We start from the raw sequence: 21,449 nt of genomic DNA, 5'->3' as shown, positions 1-21,449 counted from the left end.
TGTCAACAACTGGTGTCTCTTAACCGAACTAGCTCCCTGACCTCCCTCTAAATCCTGAATGCTGACAACAGAGCAAACCCCAAACTGCTTACGCAAAGTAGTAGTTGTGCAAGCATGCAGAAAAAAGTTAAATTACTATGGCTGTGCTACATATTATTGCAAGGGTTTAACAGGTATATATATATAATTTTCTGGCAGCCAAGGGGATGATATTAGAGCAGCAACCCCCACACCACAATCATACCTCATCATGAGAAACCTAATTAAAACCTGGCTAGTGTAATCAACATTGGGCTAATTACCTTCTGTCCCCATCAGTAGCCTGAGCCTCTGGCCTGTTGGTAAAGAGCTCCAGGACAGTGAAGCCTCGCCCCAATGCTTGCTGGGAGCCGTCTGGCCTTGGTGACAACGACACCAGCTCCAGAACTACCACCGCACTGGGCAACCGCAGAGACGTATGGAAGTACAGGACCTACAGAAGCATACAACACATGGAGTGAAGAAAGACATTGTTATGACGTGACCTAACAGACGTTATCAATCCTACATCTCTGATTTGTATTTGTAATTTTTTCTTGGATTTTATCTAATGCCAATGTGTGTGATCTAAACCGTAGTGTGGGATCTGCGGGTCATAGCAGCTTTTAAACCAAGTTAGCAAGTTACACAGTACATCTTAAAATGATATCATTGTACCATATAACACTGATATTTAGCTATGTTAACACACTGTCAAAATGTGTTCTGTTAAAAGTTCGATGGACAGCTGTCACACCAGCCCAAACAAACGGCACTAAACAGTAGGGGTGCACGATTCAGAAAATGTCACGATTCGATATTGATTTTTAGGCTCAAGATTCGATTCAAAAACGATTCTCGATTAAAAAAACGATTCACAGTATCTTAATGTAGTTACTTTTCCCATGTGATTGCAGTAGACATACAATTAAAAAAAAAAATTGAAATTGAAAAAAAAAAAAAAAAAAATTAATCGATTTTTGGAATTCTATGAATCGAATTTGAATCGGTAGAGCTTGAATCGCGATTTGAATATGAATCGATTTTTTTGCACACCCCTACTAAACAGGCTAACCGCACCAAACCGGTTATGTGTGAAAGTAGATAAAAGCACCCTAAAATAAATTGGAAATTTTCTTTGGAAAAAAAAAATATTTTGCTATTCAATCATGTTATGCCTTGTTCTAAAACATTTTGTAAAATGTAGTCTACAGATGGTGCAGTCCAGGAATAGTCAAAATAATAACGTCATATACACAAAGTATTGGGACCTTGATCCAGGGACACTGAGAACGAAGGGCTGAAAGTAACACAAAGATATCACTAATCACCAGGTTTGGCTGATTGTTTTACAAAAAAAAAAAAAATTAAAGAACAAAAGAAGAAGAACTGCTACCACAGTACCACAGACCTATATCATGATATTCATGTATTCCAGATGACTGGTATCCTGAATTAACTGAATTTGGCTCCCAATGGCCACATCATTTAGTAACAAATCTTATAATATATATTTCATTATTTCAATCATATTTCTTCGATCATTGTGAAAAAGCTGCTCCTAGCAACTGCTACCACAGCAACAAAAAAAATGACATTAGCAGAATGGATAAGTCACTCACTATTGATTGATTAGGGGAAAACGAAATACCTCCTCCCAACAAGACATGGGCTAAAATGAAAATGACGAATCTATTGATCTATTAATTCTGAATGAGAAATGGAAGTTCAGTCTGATTATCAGGCAAAAGGAATGTTTGCCTCTGTTACAATCATAAAAAACACCTTGTTGGATTGTTTTCCTGAAAGATTAACAAAACCCTTTCTTTCATCCAATTCTTCTGCTGCTTTTGGTTCTCTGCGGTAATGCCAAACACATTGGCTTCAATCTCCAGATTCCCCTAAAGGAAGGAGCCTAACATCCAGCATACCTGACTCAAGAGTGTGTGTATGAGGAGACTCTTTAGGATTATTTTCAGGGGTTTGACCTCACTATTTTTACACAATTTCAGAGGAAGACAGTCAAGCCTTTAGGGAGCCCGTTTGTAGTACGTGCCAGGTAGGTGCAATTGTTTACAGACTCTGATCTGCCATTCAAATTGGAAATAATAGCCTAACTACAGCAGAGCCACACTGATTTACATGCACAAAGGCCTGAATATGATAAAGAGACCCACATACTGTATTCTCTGTGATCCATTGGTCCCTGAGCACAATAAAGCCTGTTATTTTTCAAAGCCATAAAGAAGAACATGACAGTGTCAACAGAAAAAAAACAATGTGATAAGTAGACATCAGCTACCTTGAAATACAGAGCCAATTTCTCCCAGCCCACGGTGGCAGAGCCTGTTCATATTCAACCCCAGCTATCCTTCACCACAGAGCAGTAGATTCAAATTCAAAACTTCGGACGCATTCCTTTCCCCCCCACATCAGTCTTTTATCTATGTGCATGGTGAGTTTAAATTACTAGTTTCCCAAATACAAACACTGCTGAATACAAATGGAGAACATGGGAGGCAAAGATACTCGTCTATCCATAATTTGGTTTTCTGTTTGCTCGTTTTCATATATTTACTGGACTTTGCCTTGCCAACAAGGATGTTGAGATTCACAAAATAGCTCATAATCTGCTGTGTCTGCTAAAATGAAAGTCTCCTGCAGGAGGTGATTTAACTTGAGGCGATGAGACAGAATGGGATAAGTAACAATGGTGACTGGTAACTCAACATAGAGGCTCTGAATTTGTGAGGAATCACTTTCAACAGAAGAGAAAAGTATTTTTTCTTTTTAAACTTAACACAATATCTCTGTTCTAATCTGACAACTGACAAATTGTTCAATAATGGTAATGCACATTTTCTGGTACTGAGCATTTATTCTTTGTGTTTGCTGAGCTGGAATTCAGACAGATATTCGAGCAGCAGCAAACCCTGGCTGAGCTGAGAAAGTAAAAATATCCCCTATCCCAAGATGCATGTCATTCAGTATTCATGGACTGAAAACTTTACTTTCACTCAGTTTATTTATGTATTCATTTATTTCCCTCCAACCTTAACTCCCAAATCAAAGTCTTATCTGTGACTGAACTTCTCTTGAACTTATCCCAAGCTGTATAAACAAGACATTGTTTCATATATAATACTCCATATTTTCTATGATGTTCACCCAAGTTTCCTCTCTCGGTGATAATGTGGGATTTGCATTGTGGTCAGACGTATTCCCCAGTCTCAGAGCAATCCAAACGTGGACAGTGTTCATGACGGATTTCCAATTCAGAGGTAGAATTTCTTTTTCATCTGCCTCACTGCTTTGATATACCTCCAAATTGATTCTGTGCCGATCTCAGGAAAAACATAAAAAATAAAAACACTATGTCCCCACAGAGCAAATATTTCCCTTACTCAATTTGCAATAATTCCAATGGATGTAGTCAATGCTCATGGCCTTGACCAACTGCCATGCTTCGATTGTTTGCAAGCCATGATGTCTCTCTCTTTCTCATGGGTGGGCCAAATTCTCTGGGCGGGCAAAGCAGAGAAAGGGGAGGTAACCTTTCCCCTTAAGACAACATAAGGGGGAGATTCCAGATCGGCCCAGCTGAGCTTTCATTTTCTCAAAAGGCAGAGCAGGATACCCAGGGCTTGGTTTACACCCATTGCCATTTCTAGCCACTGGGGGACCATAGGCAGGCTGGGGGAACTCAAAAAACCTCATAAAGTGAAATTTTCATGCCATGGGACCTTTAAGGCAATGTTATGAGATCTTGCTCCTTCCCGACTCCACGGGAGCACTGGGAGATGTTATTGAGAAAACAGCTTGCATCGGCAGCAATGCCAGGCACAGCATATGTCGGACCTAATGAGAGGTTATACTGCGCAGCAACTGTCAAAAAAGCAGTAATCGATTCTCCCTCCCCCCTCCCACACACACACACAACTTGAGTAAAGAGGGGCGAACGGCAAGGGGATGACATTAAAACATCATCAGCACAGAGGCATGTAGCTTGAAGTCACTGTCACTACCAACAACCAGTCTGTCTGCAGTTTCTGGGGTTTTTGCTGAGACCCCTTTGTGGGTGACATAGAACTTAACTATGACAAGAACAAGGGAAATGTGAGGGAGCTGTTGTGTGATGTAAAGCTACAGCAGAAAACAGACAGCGAGAGCCATAATGGGAATATATTGTGATGGTGGTTCTGCCTTGAATCATTTTAGCGCTGTCTCATAGTCAACTGGTTGTACTTGTAATGGAGCCAGGTAAGAAATGTTTCCTGGTAAAATGGTGGATTGAACTTTCATTATACTCAAACAAAAATCATGTAATGTGGTGTTAAGGGGGAAAGATTGGTACAAATTCTAATTTATTGCATACAACGAATAAACAGAGAAAAAGTAAAAATATATCTCTGGTTTGACCGCCGGAGGTTCCGTCGCATGTCCCTCATTTCTGGCCGGATGTTCCTCACCTCCCACTTTTTTTGTGTTGGCATTCTATACTCCGGTCGATTCATGAAACATCTTCGGAGCTAGAACCGACAATCAAATTATGTTTATTTATTTTTCGAGGAAAATCCTCATCACACACGCAACAGCTATTTTAAGTCCAGAGCTCACCTCCCTATGTTCCACCAAAACAAGTTCCTTCCCGAGGCTATTTTGCAGAGGCACCGTACCTGCGTCTGGTGCCTTGTGCCGCCCAAGACGATTGTGATTGGTTAAAAGAAATGCCAATAAACCAGAGCACGTTTTTCTCCCATCCCGGAATGTTGTGTAGACTAACCAGACCCTCCTCCAAAGCCCTGTGGAGGAAGGTCTGGCAGTGCGAGACTAACTAAAAGGTGATAACAAAAACTGTATTACAGAATTAATCAGTATACTGCAGGGGTCTCCAACCTTTCTTCATCTGAGGGCTAGTTTAAAATAACGAAAGTGGCCATGAGCTACTTGCATCACATCGCTTCCATTTATTTACATAACACACATAAGCTGAATGAAGCTACGGTTTGCTGAAATTGCAATACCCAAAGCTTATGAAAAATCTTAACTTCACATCAAGGTTCATGACTATTTTACACTTCTTTAGCCCACAAAGTTAGCTACATCACTGAAAATATTCCCATCAGGGTTCAAGAAAAAATTACCACTTTACACATCTATGGCCCACAAAGTTAGCTACCTCACTTTTAATATTGTGGTAATGTTGTGTCTCAGTTTGTCAACCTATTGGCGAGCTTGCGAGCTACCGGTAGCTCACAAGCTACTTGTTGGAGACCCCTGGTATACAGTGATTTGTAATGTGTATAATTTGCTTTTGGAAAATGTGAACACAAGCGTATGTAATAGCTTCATAGAGTCCTATTAATGGCTGTTGGTGCTAAACAAGCAATTATGAACCTCTCATAGTGCTATCAGACTGTAAAAACTGAGGCTAATTCTCCCTGCCCCCTCGAGGTGGTCATTCAAATGCCTGACTTGTGGGCAACTGGGCAAGCACTGAAGGGGGATGAGAGAGGCTGCAAATGAGCATTGGTTTGGCATAGAGGTCCAGAGCAACTGGAGTGTAATTGACAGGGCCCTGTTGTTTGACCCCTAGAGGATTCCCAAAAGAAAAGCATACAGGGCATTTGCATTTAGCCTACACGCTGGCTGGGATGCTGGAAGCACTAGTGTCAGCTACATGGGACTTAGAAAACAGGCCACATGTCTGACTGTCTGTATTAACTATTCACATTATATGCATGTACCAGTATAAATGCATGTCACTGTGTGTCCACGTGCGTCTAAAATGAAAAAAGGCTTCCATCATACAGCATTGAAAAAAAGGACAAATACACGCTTTAATGCATTATATAACTGAACATATAACTGTGAGCTCCTACTATGTATCTACTACAGTTGTTGTATACCTTTTGCCTTCACCCTGGGAGTTTGTTGTTCAAAGCAAACTCAAAGTCAAAGCTCAGCTCATGAAGTCCTATGAAGCTAAGCAGGCACATGCACTCAAGAAGATTCTTGGCTGTAGCCATGGCTCCAGAGTGCGACCAAAAATGCAACTTAACGTTTTCATTTGTTACACCGGTGTGCCTAACATTTGGCAGGTCTGTGTGTGTGTGTGTGTGTGTGTGTGTGTGTGTGTGTGTATGTGTATGTGTATGTGTATGTATGTGTGTGTGTGTGTGTGTGTGTGTGTGTGTATGTATGTATGTGTGTGTGTGTATTGTTTTTTTTGTTTTTTTCCTGCATGTGTGAAATCGGGCCGCATTTTTTTGTCCAACAAGGGGCAACAAGTGCACATTAACACAGGCGCGCACCTACATAATAAGCTTTTTTAAATTTAAAATGTTCAATGCCTTATCGCACTGATGGGACCGAGCCCAATCCAAACCCAAACATCATTTCTAAATATCTGTCCGAACCTGGCCCGTGACATCACAACCTTCAAAACATACCAGAAATTTCTAATGAAGAGAACTATTGATTGTTTTTTCGCAAAGAAAAATGCTGCAGTGCCGTTACACCTGTCCCCAGCCATGAAAGGCCCAGGACTCCCTAAAAGATGCCTGACGTCTGAAGCGTTGTGTTCCTGATGCACGTTCTCGTCGGCTCACACTGGGTCATCTGGTCACTTTTTGTTTAAAATAGCTAAATCATAACCTAAAAAGTTGTTTTTGTTATTGACCTAATATTTACCTTACCCTCAAGATTACACCTACAGGAGACCTCACACCTCATTGTAACTTCAAACAGAGATGATTTTTAATTTGTTTGTGATATATAATGCCAAGTTTTTAAGGAGTCCCTAAATGGTCCAGCCCAGACCTGACATCATAGGCAGAGGTAACCGCTCCACCACCTGTCTCCCCTGTCCCCGGTAAGATGCCTAATCCTGATCATACATCTTCAGGTGTTATGGCCTCATCTGAATGTGAGCCAGATCCTACCACATGCAAAAAGGCTAAAATGTGTCTTTCCCAAAGAATAGCTTTTCCAATCTCTGTGGCTTAGATGATAAAACGGCCAACATTATGCATTGCACTTATTGCAAAAAGTGTGGCCAAAGCATGACTGGAAACAGTGCTTTTGCTGAAGAAACTGAATTGTTCTGAATTGAAACGTTAAAAAAGCATTATGTCTCCAAGAAGAAGAAGAACAGTCCTGTGCCATGACAGGGTGCACCTAAATTAAGTGCTGGTTCACCTAGGCTAAATGAAAAGTAAGGCACACCAGTGCCACCAATGTAAAAAGCCCTGTTCCCTGTGTAACGCTTTGATACTAGTTTTGGCAGCATAGCCAATGCATTGAGGTGGAGGGGAGAGAGAGAAATAGAGGGAGAGATACAGTAAGTCATTTGACAGGCACAGAACCAGCAGGTATCAGCATCACAAATCCTCTCGGTGTGAAATTCTATGACTGTCACCAGCATAGGAGAGATGATGGTGTGGATGATGGAGAGGCAGAGAAAATGACAGGCCAATGATGTCACTGGATCACAGCTGGGGCAGACAGGACTGAGTATGCATATGTGTGACAGTTGAATCTTCTAAATACGATACGATGCGATACGATGAAATTCTTTTTGCATCCCTGGGTAGCTCATATAAGAAAGAGGACATATACATACATACAGACATACATAAGACGAATAACACAAAAGGACATACATTAAACATAACACAAAAGGACATACATTAAACATTACCACAAGTGACATAAACACACAAGTAAGGAAACAAAGCATACATGTATAACAACAGAAAATGACATGAACATACACACAGACAAGGTCTTGGAGACTTGAAGACTGGACCCTGAAAAAATGTTGCACTGGATTTAATGTAGCTGGTTTAACAATAGGCTAGACTGATGTATAAAAGAGTTTTTAAGTCTTCTGCGATTGAAAGAATGAACTCTAAAGCATCTGTTTGAAGGCAGAAGATGATATTCTCTGTGCAAAACATGTGAGGAGTCATTTGAAATGTTCCTGGCCAGTCTGAGCATACTATTATTGTGAGCTTCCTGAAAGGAGTGTGCTACAGATAGTCCTATAATCTTTGAACAAATTTTAATTTGATCAAATAGCTTTGTTTTAGTTTTAACAGATAGGCTACTCAGCCAAGCAGTGCTACAATAGAGCATGATACTTTGAATACTGATGTGAAAAACAAAGAAATGATTTGGCTACTAGCTCCAAAAGATCTCAATCTACAGAGAAAATAAACACGCTGTTGAATTTTTTTGCAAATAAATTCTATATGGAGAGGCTCATGAGAGATTTTTGTCTATCATGACACCCAGATATTTGTAGACTGGGACTTGACTAATTACTGAATTGTGAAACTTCACTGAGGGGCAGTTCACAATTCAGGGGTTTTCCAAATATGATTTCCTCTGTCTTCACAGTGTTAATAATGAGAGCGTTTTTAATCACACCACTCAACTAACCAATCTGCGTTGCCCTGGTAAATAGCTTCAGTAGTTGTTTAAAATTCTCTGTAGTCTAAAATAGCCAAAAATGAAAACAGACCATTAGAATTGGTCTGAATTAGTCTGGAGGATAATTAATCCCAAATAGAGAGAAAACGGGAACACTGGTAGCAGCACGATGAGCCACAAATTAACAAACAGAAATGCAATACATGTCCCAAGAATCAATGTATTTATATATAAAAAGTCCAAATTATAATTTGGACCTGGCTAAATTCAGACCACTGAATCCCTGCCACATCCTACTGTTTTTTTCAGCGATTCAGGTAGGTCTGCTGCTGTTCTCATCAGAGCTTTGTAGGTAGGATTAAGAATGGAGATATTATCTTCCCGTGCCAGACCCAGTAAAATAGCAACAGATAAATTGCCAAAAAAAGTGTGGATGGGATTGACGTAGCTAAACTGGTTGTTGTAAGTCAAAATAACAACTCTTAAAGCAACAAGTTCTTCGACGAGCATAAAACTTTTACATCAATGCTCCATAGCCACTGCTAACTGCTTCTGTGTTAACTCAAAAAGACCTCAACGGGACATATATGTGATTGATCGAGGCAAAATAACACCACCTCCAAAAAGAAAATGTTTAACTTAAACACAATGTCTGACTGTTTAATGAAGTGAAACAAAATGGCAATTAGTCTGATTATCAGGCTACTCTGGTGCCCAGTTGGGTCTCAATTACTAGGAACAAAGTGAGACCTATACTTTGAATTCTTCTAATACACCCACATAGTCAGAATGTCATCATTCTTACCATTTTGTATCTAGGGCACATAGGGGTTCATTAATATGTCCGCAGACATTATTTTAATTTGTGCTGAGAAAAATACCATATTCAGTGTTACCCTTATAACTGTACAAGCCTGGCGTGCCTGTACATAAAAAAAAAAACATTTAATGCCAAAAATGACACTAAATATCCATTTAAGTTGTTCCTCTTAATTCATTCCTCAGCAGCGCAACGCCGGGAACTGAAACTGTCTGTGGTTACTTCACATGTCTGTTATAACAGCAGGACAGCCAAGGGCGTTGGCGTTACTTGACATATTTTCTTTTTAAATAAGTGCGATGCGGTGGATCTAATTCATGCCGATGTGAAGAGTGGTTTAAGAGTATTTCGAAAAGTAACTTAAATATTTGGAAAGATAACTGATGCATATTTAAAGAAACTTTAAAGAATTGTGTGTAAATCCCATCCGCCGGGCCAAAGCAGTCAACCTTGGGGAAACACTGAAAGAACAGTGCAAACCAGGCAGCAGTTTTATCTCTTGCTGAATAGTTAAAATAAGTAAATGTGGATCCTTGTAAAAAAAAAAACAATATACCTACATCTTACCATTAGCATAAAACACTCCTGAACTTGTATATACTGTATAAGGAGGGCCATTCTGCAGGATAAGAGATGTAGAAGCTGAGGAGGCAGCTAATGAAACCCTGAAGCATGACAGGTGAAAAAAGAACAAGCAGTGTAATGTAGCTGATGGAGAAGTTGAAGGCTCAAAAGGTGTTCTATCACCTGAGTGACTGGTGCAAGAAATAAAAAGAGGCTTGGACTGCATTAATGGAGGCAGTGTATGTGTCCACCGAAGTGTGCAATGTGGCTTAAAGCAGCCATATTATGCTCATTTTCAGGTTCATAATTGTATTTTAAGGTTGTACCAGAATAGGTTTACATGGTTTAATTTTCAAAAAGCACCATATTTGTGTTGTACTGCAGTGCTCTCTCTCACTGCTGCAGATCCTCTTTTCAGCTGGTCTCTGTTTTAGCTACAGTGAGACCTCTTTTCTTCTTCTGTACTATCTTTGATTGCACTCGCACATGTGCAGTAGCTCAGATGTAGATCATGTCAGCTAGCTAGCTCCATAGACAGTAAAAGAAAGGCTGTTTCTACAACTTCAGTCAGTTACAAGGCAGGATTAGCTGGGAGACTTCTAAATGAGGGCACACATGGAAGTAGTTCTTTTGTAGATTATGGTGAACTTGTGTGTGTTGTAGCAGTGCTTTGCTATTGAGAACGAGGTAGCATGCTAGCGTTAGCATGCTAACGCTAACGCTACGAGCTAATGGTTGCGGTTAGCCTGCTCGTTTCGGCTTGTGATGTCACAAGCCGTGCCGATTTTGAACAGCTCACCCAGAGACTGAAGGCAGGACACATTCAGAAACTGTATCTCACTCTAAACAGCATGGATGGATTTTTTTCAAAGTTTGTATGTTTGTGGAAGTACCAGAGACACAACATAACACCCCAAATCCCAGAAAAAGTGATTTTTTCATAATATGGGCACTTTAAGTTGAAAAAAATAAAGACTAAAAGAAGTGGTTTGATATGAAAGTTAATGTCGTAAGGACAAAGCAAAAAGAGAATTAAAAAATTAAAAAATAAAAATATAGACTAAAAGAAGTGGTTTGATATGAAAGTTAATGTCCTAAGGACAAAGCAAAAAGAGAATTAAAAAAGAAAAAAAAAAAAAACAGGTGGACAGGGAAATGCGGATTTATCAGCCACAAATGAGAGGACTGCAGCAATTATTGGAGAAACAGCCCAATTATGTGGAATCCCTCCAAGGAATGAGGGTCACAGTGATGCGATTTCTATCAGAGACTATCAGCAGAGACTTTCATCGACCAGCAAGTCTCATTTAAAAAAAAAAAAATCTTCATCTGAGGCTATTTTAGACTACAGAGAATTTTAACAGCCAGTGAAGCTATTTAGAAGTGACCAACCTTTCATTGTCATTGTAGATAACGATGCCCAGCCAGCATGTTTACATCTGAACCTTAATACTTTTTCTGGTACTGACCAAAGTGTGTCCATAGCACCAAGAACTGAAAACGGTCAAGTAGCGAAAGCTGGCATCAAATGTCAGATTCGTAATTTTGTTTATGTATGGTTTGATCTCATAGTTCCTGATGAAATCTAAAAAAAATTTGATTAGTACAGTGCCCATTCAAAACAAGACGAGACAAACAGAGACTTTTTCCATTTTAGTTAGATAACCAGGCCACAATTAATGCTATGCTACGAATTAAAAGTTTGTTTGTAGAAAAGTGTGACTGATATATAATTATTGATACATTTCAAAATCTTTTCAGTACTGCATCCACCAACATAGGAAAATAAAACATATTTATTTAGCAGAAAAGTACATGACAACTCCAGGTCTGCTTACTAGTTTTTCCGGAGCTTCCAACCACATCTCATGGTCTTGGTTTTCTTTTCTTTTTATATTAGCCATCTGTAATGCAAAAATACTCACAGATGCAAAGCCAAAAGGTTTAGCAGAGTGTATAAATCCCCTACCTCTAATCACCACAGATTCTGACTGAATGAAGTCTAGTCTCTTGCTACACTGACTTTATGCCAGCTGTCTCGCAGCACTAGATCTATGACTGTATGGCTGTTTGCTGTCCTGGCTCCTAAATGGTGGAATGAGCTCCCTATTGACATCAGGATGGCCGAAAGCCTTCGCATCTTCCGCCGAAGGCTAAAAACACATCTCTTCCGACTACACCTCGGATAAACATATAAAAAAAAAATTATATAAATTATATTTCTTGAAGCTGCACTTTCATATGGCTTTTTGTAGTTTTGCTTATTTAAAGCTAATGTACTTGCACTTACTACTTGTTGGAACTTGGAGTTTGCACCTTCGGGGTTGAAAGCACTTAATTGGAAGTCGCTTTGGATAAAAGCGTCAGCTAAATGACATGTAAGGTAAATGTAATGTAATGACTAGTATCATGGCTGACCATTTTGCTACACTGCAGCAGCAATTACACATACACATTAATGCCACACAGTCCTTTGTGTTTAATTTACCTTTTGAGTCTTTTGCTTCCATTTACTTTCACATAACTCACTCTAAATCATGAGCCACTCTGTGGTTTTGTTGCTTATGATTTGGGTCCTCTCAATGTCAAGCAAAGCAGCAACATTAAAGTTAATGTCAAGCGGGAAAACTTTGTCGTTTGTGTTGTTGGAAAAAAGAAAATGGATGTCCAAAATGGAAATGGTTCATCGTCTGAGGTGCACAAATGTTCAGTTCATTTCATGGCAATCTGTCTTTTAGATTTATTAAAGATAAAAGTGGCAATCTTGCCATTTATTTTTGCAATATAAACATAGGTCAAAGGGTTGGTCCAGGGGGGATTCTGACCTGATAATAGTGCTAAAAAAAATGTTAAGGAGGGTCACTAGAATTTTTAGGTATAACATCCTCTAAAGACTATCCATAATACAGGTCATGCTACTCTGAGAAGTAGTAGTACCAAACTGATCATCCTTGGACCGCACAGAGAGCGAGGGCAATGTTCAACAAACAAAACCCAAAGATTCTGCATTCTACAACATCCCCAGCTTTGCAAATGACAGATCTCAGCTCTCGCTGGGTAAAGTCTTAGTTTGTCACCCAGGTTTTGGTCTCCTGACATTTTGTAAATCCTGTCTGAAATGCCTCACAGTCAAACTACGGGCACTGACTGTGAATGCTGGAGATGCATCACAATAAGGGAGGAATGCAGGAGATATACAACGATGGAAAAGGTTGGAGGAACACTGCCAGACTTCAGATTCAAAAAGGTATTCTAAAAAGGTATATTTCAACAAAAGTTGATATGTCAAAGCCTGGAACAACAAAGTACAAGACAGACAGAATCTCTTTCTTTATCTCTGTCTCAATGTCTCTCTACCCTACACACAGCGGTGCAGAACCCCTGATAGCAGAACTATAGGGACAAGCTCTATAAATGTGTGTTGAGCTCATGCGTGCTTGCGTGCGTGCATGTGTGCGTGCATATTTGCATGTGTGGAAGGAAAAGAGGGAGTGACGGTAAGAGAAATTAGTTAAGTTGGAATCAAGTCAATACATACCACACACAGTAAAAATAAGTCACACACATACACAAACATAACAGCTCCTCGAGGCTCTCATCTCTCCCTACTGTCAGTTAGGCAGTAGCTCTTGTGGCCCTTGAATTCTCTCAATCACACACACGCGCACACACACCTACAAGATATAGCTGTGTATTACGGGGTGTGCCACTCCAATGTGTAAAGCTGTTAAGCAGCAGCTGCTCCACTAGATGTTTGGTCCCCTTGGAGCTGAAATATTGATCAGCTCGCGGGCAAGGCAGCGGCATCTTTGCCCCCACCATGCCTATGTATAATTAAAGTGTATATCTCTTAGTGTGGCATGCCAGTTGGGAGAAGGAATTAAGCCCCAAGGTAAGCTGAAGGCCTGTCTTTGCTGCTGTAGCAGCTCCTTTTTCCATCAATCATATGGCTTTTCACACAGGCAGGTTTCATGGGTTCGCTACATTTACTGTAGGAAGTGCCATGCCTTGTAAAAAGAGAATGGAAGACGGAACATAACAAGACTCAATATAAGTTCATGTTTTACTGCTGGCCATTTATCTGAGCTCTAAGCAGTTCAAAGGAGGACTCTGTTATGGATATTTTCTGGCGCACAGAGAACACAAAACACAGAGAATGGTTAAAATGACATATTGCAAAGGTTTTATGTAATTAATTCAAATTAATTACAGGGGAGTTACAAAGCAAACGTGTCATTCAGTTTCACTCCGCAGCTCCAAAAGGACACATAGGAGCATAGTGTGAATATATACATGTCTTAAAATAATAAGTCCAAGCTTATTGGAGAGCAGCCAAATGAATATTCTTACAAACCAATGACAAGGTTTCTTAACAATTTCCAATAACCAATGAAATGTCTCCGGTTAAGTTTAGCTTGTCCTTCAATAGCCATTCAGACATATTGTCTTCTTCAATGAAGCTGCAACATACAGATTTTATAAATAGTCTCAAGCCTCTCTACAGCTCATAAATCAGTGAACAAGAAAAGCCCTTTACATAGGTAATCTGACACACCTCAATGCCATAGCTCATACAACATTGAGACAATTCTCAACAGATGCATTCAGAGAAATGTTGAAATGATTATCAAAAAGTCAAAAGAACATGATTTTCTTTAACAACTCCTTTTTGGCCATTTTGGGCTAGTGAACATTCAAACAGGAGCACAATTCAATTTGTTAAAGGGTTATTGTTATTATATATTTTCCTTATTGTCAACAAACCTCATGAAAAGACCAAAACCAACAATGTTAGTCTGTCTCTGAATATTTCGACTGCCAAAAATAAACTCAGTGCCCATGTTCATTGTAATGAAGGAACACGTTACCCACTGCAACGGTATGGCTCATTTATGTGTTTTAAATAGTTTTGAACAACAATGGAGCTCTATGGCACAGAGTAATAAGCTATATCAGGATTTGGATATAAACCACGCCTGCTTGTTAGTAGGAGAAAATTCATTGTCAAAGGTAAGCAAAATATGAAATATTTGTGTTTACAATTTCCTGATAACATGTACTCATGTTCATTGAAAATAAGGAATAAATGAGAAATATATATACACAGCATAGACAGCTTCCCAAACAAGCCCGAGAAGCTGAAAGACTGACTGCAAAGCCAATCATACAAGTATGAAAAACACAGCAATACCACAGCAAATGGTCATGTATGACACACATTGCATCGCAGAGCAAAAATGTGTATCCTGATTAATATTTACATCACATGCTGTTTAACACACAGCTCATGGAAGTGCTTAAAAAACATTCTACTTTAAATGTGATGGCGATGACAGAAACTGCAGCTATGCACTTTCAAACCGCCAACTATTTCAAACCAGATGTGATGCATAAAAACTCTAAATTAAACTGAGCACATACACAGTGAGGCAGCGCAGATTGCTGTCAGTCTCTGTGGTGTGGTGCATGTGTGTTTATGCCATGTCACCATCTTGACAGTCTCTTAAGCCTTCCACATGTAAAGAACCGGCCTAATCAGTCTTTTTATTAAAAGTGCCCAGTTAAGGCAGATCTATGCAAATCTATAGCAACAGGTTGAAGAACACATAGGTCACAAAGTGTAAAGCTGTGTTTTTTTTCTGCCTCATATACCATACCATAAGACTTGCTTCTGAACAACTATTAAGTGGACCTTAAGTTTACATTGTTTTGTCAAACTACTATTTCTGAGGTCAAGAATGAACATTGATGATTAAAGGCTCTGCACAACCACACAGTTGTTTTTAGTTGACTTACTGCACCTTTGCTCAGGTTGACGTTAAGAATGATAAAGTGTAAGTTGACCAAGTCATAGCAGGTGCAGCTAGAGAGAGATGTCAATCAAGTGCTGATCAGACAAAGTGAGAACACCACGTGGGTGGTAACTGTTAAACAGTAGGATAAGTTTAACAAAGTGACAGAGTAAAAGTAAAACCCAGCATAAGCTAAGCATGCATATTAGTTGTTGTACTGTTAGTCTATATCCATGACGTTCCACTTCTGGGATCCGATTGCTCCGGTGCAGCCGGTAATTCCGCCGGATGTCACTCTTTTCGGCCAGACCTACACATGTTCCACCAAAACAAGTTCCTTCCTGAGGCTATTTTGCAGTGGTACCACGGCGCCGCCCGGCGCTAAGCACCGCCCAAGACGATTGTGATTGGTTAAAAGAAATGCCAATAAACCAGAGCACGTTTTTCTCCCATCCCGGAATGTTGTGTGGACTAGCCAGAACCTCCTCTGCAGCACTGTGGGGGAGGAAGGTCTGGCAAAGCTAGACTATTATACTGTTAACTGCTTTCAGATTAAGTCCCTCTTTTATTTACAGAATTATGCAACATGGCATCATGACTTCGCGTAATCATACACGCCCACTTTCTTAAGCCAAGTGCCGTGTTATCTGTACGTGTGTATGTCTACGCTGTATACAGCGGACGTAAACATAACACTACGCCACGTGGCGTGTTATCGCGAGAAGAATGCGACGGTTGAGTTTAGGAAACATCACACGCGGGTTGGGTTAAGGAAAAGAAGAACCAGTTGGGTTTAGGAAAAGAACAACGGCGTTGGATTTAGTAAAAGAAGAAAGCGACGATTGGGTTTACGAAAAGAAGAACGGGGTTGGGTTTAGGAAAAGAAGAAAGCGACGGTTGAGTTTAGGAAACGTGACATGCGGGACACAAAGAAAACTTGACACGCGGGATGCAATCACAGTCTCCGGTCTCCTGGGTAAAAGTCCTCCCTACGCAGATTTTCGCCATTTCATACTACTCGCTACGGCGTAAATTCACACGCAATCACAAGGTAATGTAAGTCAATGGAGGCCAAATGGCGTTGATAAACACGCTAAAAAGCAATAATGGCATACGAATTGGCATGTCATACATACGCCAATTCATGAGATCAGTCTGGAATTATGAATGAGTATCAATAAAAATGATAAGCACAACCAGTATCGATAACAGAATCAATACCATACGAAACCAATACCTGTCTCTAGATGTAAAGGGATAATGCAGAAACATCACGCTATGCTCTCCATAATGTAGAGGCCACAGAAGCATCATTTCTTAACCAGCTAAACTACATGTTACAAGTCGAATCAATGTGCCCCTTCCATCACAGATATTTGCTTGTATTCAACTCATAACACTTTTCAACAGGGAGGAACATAATTTATTCTCTATTTGTTCATTCTTAAAGAGTTGACATGAGAGATAATCCCACCTTTTCTCTAAAACACTGGAGAAAAGGGCAGAGCTTCTTCCTACGTGACATCTGAATGGACACGCTTGAATAGATAATCACGTAAATAACGTGTGCAATCATACGTGATAGACTGCAAACGCTGTGAATATAGCACACAACAAATATACCTGAGTCAAAAGAGAAGTTTTATCTTCAGCTGAGCCAGCCTTTCTGGAGTATGGGTCTCCTTTTAGAAAGCAAGCCAAAAATGGGAGGGGTGGAGGCTTTAACTGTAGTTTCGTTACAGCACTGACAGCTTAAATTTGGCAACATAGTACGCTTTAAGGAGGAACTTGTGCTTTACAAGATGAATGTGACTACTGCCAGGAGTCCAAGTTTGAACCATATGGGATTCTTCACTTTGAAACCAGTTTGCTTTTTAGAGAAAAACTACTCAAGAAACAAAAGCAGAGGAATTGCATGACTGATGTTCAAATGTTTTCCCATTGGTGAAGCACTGTCTTCTTCTGCTTTTCAGTGCTTTGAAGTATTGTAATAAGGCGTGTGTGCATGTTGGTACATATGGTGGTGAGGCGTATTGTTTTTTTCATCACATTGTGGGGACCAAGACATGATAGTCCAGTTGGCTGTGGGACCCCTTTAGTTTAGGGTAGGTTCAAGGGGTTAGCATAAGGCTTAGGTGTAGACATGTGATTTAGGTTAAGAGAAGGGAAAAAAAGAATGGGTAGAGAAATAAAGTGTGTGTGTGTGTGTGTGTGTGTGTGTGTGTGTGTGTGTGTGTGTGTGTGTGTGTGTGTGTGTGTGTTGCTTCCAGTTTATTCTGTGCAGGGCTACTTACGTCATGTCAAACAGCATTTGGAGAGCTGGAAAAACAGAGGTTGCACGGACAGGAACAAAACTTGGCCTTTTCTCCAAAGCCCAGCTGTCAGCCTGATAATGTTGCACATATGAGAAGAAACCACTGGCTCGCTATGAAGGCAGGGAGTTCAAATGGAGTGATCACAGTAAGAGACAATGCAGAAAGATGCATATTTCGCTCTGCCTCCTCCAGTCTCTCAACTCCTGCGCCTGCGCCGTCTGCAGCACAACATTGCCCTCTACTGCCCACAGCTTTCACTACCTTACACTGAGTATAGCAAGGAGAGCTACCTTGTAGAACATATCCTAACAGTTGTCAAACAATCCAGCAACTGGTGAGAAAGAGCAAGTAGTCTGGTTGATAGTGGACTTTGTACCAGGATTTAAAAAAAGACATCATAATCAAAAAGACAAAAACGGGACAATAGTACAGAGGTTGTAGATTGATTTGATTTGCTTTATAAAGATATTTTTTAAAAGCACATACACCCATGACATGACAAAATGGCCTGCCTTAGTATCAGAATCAAGGAGAAATGTTCAGGAAATGTTCAATAAGCTAAATTTCCCTTTGTGCATCCACACAAACAGACCTATACTAAAGCAAAGGCCTACATTTTTTATGTGAATTTATTGGGCTTACTGTATATGCTGGCTGCAATCAAGCTTTGAAAACCATTAAAGCATTGACAAAAAAAAAACTCTCTTTACTTTCAAAATAAAAGCTTTATAGGTCAGACTTGACAACTCAATAACAACTCGAAAAGTGGCACAAAAAGCAACAGACATCGTCATTGTCAAGACGTCTTGCCTCTGCTGGGGAAAAGAGAAATGCAAAGACAAAGCAAGAAAATAGAATCAGTAAGAGCTCCCTCTTTCTCTCTTTAACCACAGCGCATCTTTGCTTTTCACCCAATATTAAAACCAATCCATCATGGCTGACCGCGGGGAGGTGGGGACCTTGTAATTCCCACCGCGCTCCTATAGCTTAAGAGAGGATCCCCCCTCTGACATTATTTGGATATCAAACAGCAATTTGCCACTCATAAACACCAGCATGAATGCGAGTGCATCAGGCCAAATCCAATAAAAAAAAGCTAGTGCAGCTCTTGCGGCATGATACAGAGAGGGCCAGCCCCACTTTATCATCCTGATAGGATATGATGTGGTTTATATTATTACCCTGGATAGATAATGGGATTTGGACGCTTATTGGGATAGCAAGTGGGTTTTTATACAGGCTATGACTATTATGGTGGATCAAAGTAAAGCTATACACTGTGAGAGATTGTTCGATCAAAAGAACATCAAGCAGAGGAAAGGAGAGAAAACAGATGGTGACAAATCTGGAAATCAGAATGTGCCATAGCTGTGACTCATTGGTGTCTCTGTAAAGAGACTTATGCAACACTCGGCATTTATCAGCCGGCTCTTCAAAAAAAAAAAAAAGAGTTTCTCTAAACATCTTGCACAACAGCTCACAATAAAAGCAGATCAGGCATCTTCAACGTTGGAGGCGACAGAGGAGCTCAGCAGTGCTCCAAAGGCGATCATAAAACAGTGGGTGACTAGCCTCCAACCAGGATGTACAGAGGCCTTCAGATGTTTGATTGAAAGAGAACACAGACACCCAGCTGTTCCCCAGATAACTGCTCAAAATAAACATTAACAACTTGGAAGAGATGGTAAACACGATGGTGGGAGACATATTCAAGGGATGAGACCACATAGGGGTATATTTTGTAGTTCACAACTGATGACCCTTTCTTCTCTCGAACTGAAGGGCAGATCCCCCAAATGTCTGGATGAAAGATGGCTGCGAAATGAAGTGAATTTATGTATGAAGGAGAGGCAATTCAAGTCCAGCTTGTTCCCTCATTCTTTCTCCCTTCCCCACGAAAACGAACCAGCTCAAAAAGTCTATTTCTTATGTTTTACTGACACTGACATTGAATGACTCTACACAGACAGTCATTTTAGACTCTTTCAGAAACACACTGCTTTCATTCGCTAAATCTAAGGAAAGCGTCACGCAGTAACACATGCTTTTATTGGTTGTGAGGGCTGTTTGGTTGCAACTATTGTTAACTTCCTGCCTATGTTTCCTGAGGACCAAATGGGCTTACTACTACCAGAACCAGAAGGGCTCACTAGTTGTTTCGTAAATATATTATTTCATTAGTAGAAAGCTTTATAGGGCTGGGTATCAAACTTCAATACTTTTTTGGTACTAACCAAAATGTGTCCGTTAAAAAGCTGTATCAAAAGCTGGCATTGAATGTACATCATGAATAAATAAATGATATTAGGGATGCACCGAATCCAGATTTTTGGGGTTCGGCCGAATACCGAATCCACTGGTTAAGATTCTGCCGAATCCGAAACCGAATCCTATTCCCATTCTCAGTCCATTATATAGATTTTCATAGAGCCACTATATACTTTTTCTTTGCATAAAAAAAAAGAATGCAAAAAGGCGTTACTTTGTCAATGCATTTAACATTTAGAATCAAATATTTCTTGACAACGTATGGCGAGACGTTTTTTGCTATTGCAGGTTCAACACTGGTCTTGCTTTGCTTTTAAATACTTCTTAAAACCACAGGTATTAACAGGATGGCCTAGACTAATCTGATTTTAAGAATTTACCTGCTAAAACAAGATTAAACTACAAGTAAAAGTAGTTCTCAAAATTCCATGCCGTTCTTGACCAACAGTGTTTCGCTGTTCTTTGACTTAAACACAATCTTTTAACATAAAACCGTGGTACCCTCGTTTTTTCAAGTTAAATCTCATCTCCTTACATCGGACTACAAAAACTCTGGCTTGCACAGTGCGTCGTTATGGGTTGTCTGAAGCCATCAACTTTAACTTTACCTACAGGAAACAAGCCGCCAAATGGACATAACAGACCGGAGGGTGCCTAGCTAAACAAAAGAGGTCCTTTCAAGTTGAATGAACACCATGAAGATAATTTGATTTGTGGCATATTTCAATATCAGTGTCATACATTTTGTCTTCCGTAGCCTCGGCATTATCTTTAGCATTTTCAAGAAGTAATTTGAAGTTTCATCATCAAAGCATATCTTTCAAAGAGTACATCACACAGTTTGACATCAAAAAATTGTTTCTTTGTTCCCTTTGTGTAATGATGATTACAAAAGGAGAACAATGATTGGGAAAAGTAAAGAAATTAAGTGCAACAAAGTGAGACAGCAGACTTCTGCGCCACTAGAACCCCACATTTGACTGAAACTTCAGGCCAACTTCATTCACATTGACTCACAAAAAAAGGATATTGCAAATACAAGACAATACACCAGTAAGTCTTTAGTGTCGTGTGTTAAGAGGAGCTCAACCATAGCAGAGATATAACCATACCCAAAAGAGGGTATTAACTTACAATAGCCTAAATACTATAGTTGCATGTTGTACATGTAATTGCACCAAATTTGCCTCCAAACCATGAAGAACTGACGTCCTAATGGCTGGAGTTGTATCATGT

At 39.9% G+C, this 21,449-nt stretch overlaps 1 protein-coding gene across 5 annotated transcripts in view; it reads right to left on the bottom strand.

Annotated features, from left to right (window-relative positions):
- The window catches only part of nphp4 (nephronophthisis 4), a 152,529-nt gene that overhangs the window by 128,720 nt on the left and 2,360 nt on the right, over positions 1–21,449 (bottom strand). For 4 of the 5 annotated variants that reach the window (XM_036008075.1, XM_036008077.1, XM_036008076.1 and 1 more), the window contains one exon: positions 303–472. In XM_036008075.1, coding sequence (XP_035863968.1) covers positions 303–472 — 170 coding nt within the window. Of the gene's footprint in view, positions 1–302; positions 473–17,924; positions 18,027–21,449 lie in introns of those variants that run through there. The other variant, XM_036008078.1, reaches the window with a different exon arrangement.

The sequence above is a fragment of the Sander lucioperca genome, chromosome 12, assembly GCF_008315115.2.
Source record: "Sander lucioperca isolate FBNREF2018 chromosome 12, SLUC_FBN_1.2, whole genome shotgun sequence".
NCBI lineage: Eukaryota > Metazoa > Chordata > Actinopteri > Perciformes > Percidae > Sander > Sander lucioperca.
The sequence above is the reverse complement of the archived record's forward strand: the minus strand, read 5'-3'. Positions and strand labels throughout refer to the sequence as shown.